This window comes from Oryzias latipes, chromosome 22 (genome assembly GCF_053564925.1).
Source record: "Oryzias latipes strain Hd-rR chromosome 22, Olatipes_Hd-rR_3.1".
Classification (NCBI taxonomy): domain Eukaryota; kingdom Metazoa; phylum Chordata; class Actinopteri; order Beloniformes; family Adrianichthyidae; genus Oryzias; species Oryzias latipes.
This window is the reverse complement of record NC_136258.1, coordinates 5,346,097-5,352,096: the sequence shown is the minus strand read 5'-3', so window position 1 is coordinate 5,352,096 and position 6,000 is coordinate 5,346,097. Positions and strand designations below refer to the sequence as shown.

General features: G+C 46.4%; 1 protein-coding gene across 2 annotated transcripts in view; it reads right to left on the bottom strand.

Moving 5' to 3' along the window:
* Positions 1-362: 362 nt before the first annotated feature.
* atp10d (ATPase phospholipid transporting 10D) overlaps positions 363-6,000 on the bottom strand; it is a 44,920-nt gene continuing 39,282 nt past the window's right edge. For both annotated transcript variants that reach the window (XM_023951739.2, XM_023951740.1), the window contains 9 exons: positions 5,327-5,511; positions 4,693-4,975; positions 3,812-3,888; positions 3,597-3,722; positions 2,931-3,131; positions 2,285-2,365; positions 2,100-2,204; positions 1,808-1,995; positions 363-1,234 (listed from right to left, as the gene is read on the bottom strand). In XM_023951739.2, the coding sequence (XP_023807507.1) occupies positions 1,042-1,234; positions 1,808-1,995; positions 2,100-2,204; positions 2,285-2,365; positions 2,931-3,131; positions 3,597-3,722; positions 3,812-3,888; positions 4,693-4,975; positions 5,327-5,511 (1,439 nt within the window). In that variant the 3' untranslated portion in view covers positions 363-1,041. The remainder of the gene's footprint in view (positions 1,235-1,807; positions 1,996-2,099; positions 2,205-2,284; positions 2,366-2,930; positions 3,132-3,596; positions 3,723-3,811; positions 3,889-4,692; positions 4,976-5,326; positions 5,512-6,000) is intronic.

Genomic DNA, 6,000 nt, shown 5'->3' with positions numbered 1-6,000 from the left:
GGAGACCCTACCAGGGGCAAAAGCTCCAGACAGTGTAGAGGTAGGTCAGGTGTCTGGTCCGGATTCCTCCTGGACACAATCCCTGGGGAGGTGTTCTGGTCGTGCCCCACTGGGGGGGTCCCCGGGGAAGACCCAGGACAAGCTGGAGAGACTAAGTCTCTCAGCTGGCTTGGGATCGTCTCGGGGTCCCCCCGGAGGAGGAAGTGGCCGGGTAGAGGAGAGTCTGGGCATCTTTGATTAGACTGCTGCCCTTGCGACCCGGTCCCAGATGAGAAGAAGAAGAAGATGGATGGATGTTTGTGTCTCACTTAAGGCTCTTCAAAGGCATTTGTGTCAGAAAAAACATGATCAAAAAACAAAAGTGAAATTCATAAAGCTGTTTATTGCAAAAGCATTGATGATTGGTAACTTCCATTATTCCACTAAAAACTTCTATTGCAGCATTTGTGCATGATGGAGTGGTAAGGTCACTTCACGGTTTCTCCTGAGAGAATGGGCACTGATGCCTGGCTCAGAGGTTCATCAGAACCCTGCCGTCTCATCAGAACCTTCCTGGTTTCGTTCCTGAATTTAACAGGACCGTAGACAGGATAGGCTCCAGCAGCCCTCTGACCCCCAAAAGGGATTCAGGGGTTCAGAAAGTAGACAGATGAAATCTGATTTGAACAAACTTCAACAATATAAAACATGAAATGGTCAGTTATTACAAATAAAAGTAAAAAAAAAAAAACAACGGTGTCCACTCTTTGAGCATTGTCCTGATCATCTTCACTTTGGCTAGAATGTTATTGAAGCGCTTTAAGAAGTCCGAAGCCTCGGCACCATGCAGCCTCATGGAGTCCAGCTCGGCGAGTAAACAAGAGCAGAGGCGGGTCGTCATCGTAACAGTCAAACAGCTGACAGCCATGTAAACACGGCCCGCCTGAGCGCGCTTCATCCTGGACTGCAGCTTCCCATCCTCCCTGCCGCTCATGAGGACAGTCCAGACCAGCTTTGGTTCTAAGAGCGGCAGGCAGGAGGGGCCACCGAAAACCCACATGGTCAAGACAGCACCTCCTCCCGACTGGGCACCATGCCGGGGTTGTCGGCGCACACTGGGAGCCCGGTTCTAGCATGGTTTTGGTTCCAGCGCTGCATCCTCCTGCGGTACGACTCTGAAGCTGCTTCTTGTCTCTGGTCTTTGGTCAACAGAGCGGAGGGGTGCACGGTGTTAAACAGAGACCGGAACAAAATCCTGCAAAGCAGAGCCCAGAGGTTCAGGAGGAGGTCCATCAACGGGAACAGCAAACACCAGACTATACGTGTCAAGAGGAGGAGTTAACAGAAAAACCGCTGAAGCACAGAAAGCTGCTGAATTCTCAGCATCAGTGAGTCAGATGATGTCATCACCCTGACCCTGCCTTCTATGACATCACTGCTTCTTCATCTTTAAGCCACCAATCAGGCCAGGTTGTGATCTTCTGTCCCAAACCCTCCATGATTCTCCTCCTGTTCCAGTTTCTGTCCGCCAAACTGATTCTCTCCTCTCCAATGTGCTCCAGTGAGTTAAACGAAATCCTTTTCACAAAATATCAATTTGACCCAATTAAACTAAAATTCAAACTGCATCAGTGTACTCTTTTGATTTATGTCTGATTGTTTCTATGAAAAGAGGGTTAAAACGTTCCTTTTATGGTTTAGCTTTCAAGTAATGTAACTTTTTATGGATTGTTTGAAAATGTCATGAAAAAAACATTTTCTATTTCATTTAGTTTGTTTCTTTTGTTTTAGTGATCACATGAACAAACAGATCAGTGTGTGTTTGTACCTGGGGATCAGGGCCGTCACTGTGGTGACGGCACAGATGACGTAGAAGAGGGGTGTGCTCAGCTGCCGAGGCTCCACCCCCAGCAGGTTGGTGGGGTGGCTGCAGACGATGCAGAAGGTGCTGAAGAGCAGCACGAAGGCGAAATAGGAGGCAGCGCTGAGAAACAAGACGAGCGCGTGAATCCATGTCTGCAACACAGAAAGAAACACACGATTGGTTGAAATCTGGGTTCTGGTCCATCACAGCACTGTGGTCCCGTTACAAGAACCACTTGGCTTCCACAGATCCTGACCAGCGTGTGGCTTTCGATGACTTGGTGCAGCAGGATGATGAAGAGAGCTGAGGTGTTGATCGGGGAGCCAAAGGACAAACTTTCGACATCTGACCCTGCCAGGGCCTGGTTGGAGAAGCAGAACAGATGGACTTGGATCAGAACCAGCGATGCAATGACCCTCACTGACGCTGCAGAATACTCACAAAATAAGGAATGAAGAAGCAAACGCAGCTTTGGTAGAAGGCGTCCAGGATTGTGATCCAGAAAATGGAGGGAACGTAGACCTGTGGATCAATTCACAGAGTCAGCCTTTAAATATCTAAAGCACATTCATCCATCTATCCAATGGCCTCCAAGCATCAAAAGCACATCCATCCATCCATCCGTCCGTCTGTCCGTCCGTCCATCCATCCATCCATAGGCCTCCAAACCGGAGGACTCTGTAACTAATGAATTCAGCATGTTGTTCTGCACTCATGCAGGGCTGGTTAATCCCATTCATCTGCAACATCAATTCTTTAATTCTCTAAATCTATCGTTTCCTTTGTGTTAAGTTTTAATGTGAGAATTATAAATCGTTTTGAAGAAATGTTCACCTTCAAATCACTTGGTATATTAAAACCCTTTTTTCCCCAAAGAAATTAGTTAAAGAACAGAAACTTGACTTTTAAATGTAATTGATTTCTGTTTGAATCTGTATTCTGTCAGGATTCTGGCAGTGATATCTGGCCTTGGTGTCATATGTGAAACATTACTGAGAAAAACCCTCTAAGGAGATTTTGAGGAACCCTGAACCCATCGGAACAGTTCAGCCATCGAGACAGCGGCAGCTTAAGAAAGCTTTTTCACCTTGGAGGAGCGTGCAGTCTGGTACAGCTCAGGATGCTCTTCAAGAGCGTCTGCAGCCGTGTCCTGATCCAGAACTCCATAGATGAGAGGAGGGACGGAAGTGAAGAGCAAGTTGAAGAGGATGAGCACCCAGGAGTTGATCATGACGCTCCCAGAGAAACCACAGAAGAACTGGTACCAGAACAGCAGGTTGACGTACATCTGTGGACGCACAGACTCAGTCAGACTGCACTTCTGTTTTCTTAGGGAATCTGTTACTGAATGAGCTCTGTCACATTAAATCGACATTTAAACTGGTTTGACACCAGAGGCGCCAAATTCTGCTCCTTCAGACCAAGCAGCTTGCAGGTTTTCATGGTGAATCAGCTGGATCAGGTGTCTCTAGGTCAGTGGTGGAAATAGAACATCTTATATGGGGGGGGGGGCAGGCAGAAGACTTTGGAACCTGCATTGAAGACTTTTCAATAAGTAGAATAATATTGACTCAAAGATTGGGGAGACGATTGGGGTGTTAAAAAAAATGAGTCTGAAATTCATTTCCAGGGTTAGAAAATAGATCTCCAGATGAGGTGATGAGGATGGCTTCAAAAAAAGTGACCTTCATCTACGCAGACAACATTTTGGTAGAAGAGGAAGCTCTGCGTCATCTGTGCACGAAGGACTCACCACATTCTTATAGAAGAAGTAGAGGATCATGTTTGCAAGGCGATGGTAGCACCAGTGTCCATGAACCAGCAGCAGCTTCCTGAGGAGGTGGAACCGGGGAATGGCAAAGTCACTGGACATCACAGCCTGGAGAAGGAGACATGCTGGTGAGGAGCTCAGGAGGAACTCAAGGTTAGGGTCATTTAAAAGTAAACACCCCCTCATTTTGTGATTACCTGCATTCCCTCCTGACCGGATATGCCGATGCCGACATCTGCCACCTGGATCATGCTCACATCGTTGGCTCCATCACCTGTGCAGCAAACCTCGTCAGACATTCGTACACAGACTGTAGGACTCTTCTCCACATCCGTAAACCTCATCCCTCACTTTCCAAACAACATAAGTTTTTGTTTGGTAGTAAGTTCTAGAAAAATACAGATGAATCTAATCTTCTGTGTTTTTGTGACTTTTGATGAGCTGCGTCGGCTTTGGCTCAAACAGTCTTCATGTACTCTTAGTGCGGGGAGTGACAGAAGCCTTCATGATCCACAGAAATGACTGAATTTACACAACTCACAACAAGTTACGGATATTTTAACGAGTCAATGTCCAGGTCACGTGGTCTTGTGTCCACTGCAAACATCCAGCAGAATCACCAGCAATGGTCGTCTGTCATTCCAGTCAAAGCGGTGAAGTCGGTTATGAATAGTTTGTCTGGAAACCCAACAGTTCCCCTCACACCTGGTAAACGGGCCTGCAGCTGTGTGGCTAAACCATGTCTGAGGTCAGAGGTCCTTAGGTACTGGTCATGGTATTAGACACAGTTAGAGCTACACAGAACAGGGGATCTCACTAAACTGCTTATTATTTATATCATGGTGAAAGGCAAACAAATAGGATCCCAGATTTTTTTCTGTGTTGTTTTCTGCCAGGCTGACTAGGACAGATCCTTTCTGGGACAGTCGTGTGAACTTGACTGGAAATGCAGAGACTGCCAGTAAATGTTTTATGTCTCTGAACCTTTACATGACTTTAACAGTAAACTGGAGATTTATAAATGCAACTTTTTTCCACTGCTGAGTATATAAATTGGTGAAAAGGTCTGTAGCCTCACCCACAGCCAGGGTCATGACCCTTAAATGGTCCCGGACCAGCTGGACCACTTTGCTCTTCTGCAGTGGAGTGGATCGGCAGCAGAGGACGGCCTTGCATTTGCGGCTCAGCTCCAGGAAGCTGCTCCGCAGGTCCTCTTGCAGAGCCCAGTCCAGAGTCCGACCATCTATGGCCAGGATGAAGCCAGTCGATCCAGAAGACGGGTCTTCTCTCTGTTCGCTTACACCTTCTTGTCCACACTGGACCTCCACAATGAGCTCGTTGAGTAGAGCTGCACAAGCGTCCTGCAGGACAGAACATCCACAGGCACATCTGTGTAAAGCATCTGCTTTAACACCACAAAACACAACCCACTGATTCTGAGAGGGTTTTCTTGCTCTGGATTTTGCTTTGACATGAAGTTGCAGGATGACCACATTCTGGTTTGTGCACACTCTCTCAAGTCTTGCCTCATTCAGTCATTACAAATATGGATATTTTGGGTTTACTCAAAATGAAAAAAATACATTTTTTGGAGCATGCAAGCTGTGTGGTTTTCACTTATATGCTGACATGATCAAACGCATGCTGCCTGGTGTTTGGGTGCACTCCTGCACCGGAACATGACCCAAACACCAGCTTTGACCTGCTCCGACCTTGTTATCACAGTTGGCTGTCAGCAGCTGGTCACTGGAGCGGAGAAGTTTGCAGGCGTTGGCGATGTTGATGGCTGTCTCCTGTTTGTCTCCAGTCAGGACCCACACTTTGATGCCAGCCCTCTGAAGAGCTTCGATGGTTTCTGGAACCTCCTCCTGAAGTCTGTCTACAATGCCTGTGCTTCCTGAAGCAGAAAAACATTCCTGTGGATTTGATGAAGTGACTGCAGGGCTTCTCCACAGATGTCCAACCTTGTAGTTTGAAAACTCTTCCAGGAGCTACTCGTGTAAACAGACCATAATTAAAAAAACACACTGAAGATAAACTGATTTATTGGAATAACCTGGACTGAGTTAGGGGTCTGTTTGTCTGCCCTGACACTGGAGACTGTGGGTTCAAATTCACACCTGTGTCAGCATTGAGGGTTGGGTTTGGGATTTGAACCACCAACTGTTCCTTTAGCAGGAAGTACGACACTTAATGTTTGTTTTATTAAGTATAATTGAGTAAAAGTAAAAGTACACCAAGACTATGTACATGTAGTGTTGGAAGTCATTTACGTTTATAATACATAGGTAGTATATATAAAGGTCAACTTCAAGTATACTGCCTTACTTTATAATATTTAAACAGACTTGTAGTACACTTGGACTATTTTTGCTAAGGGTCTTTG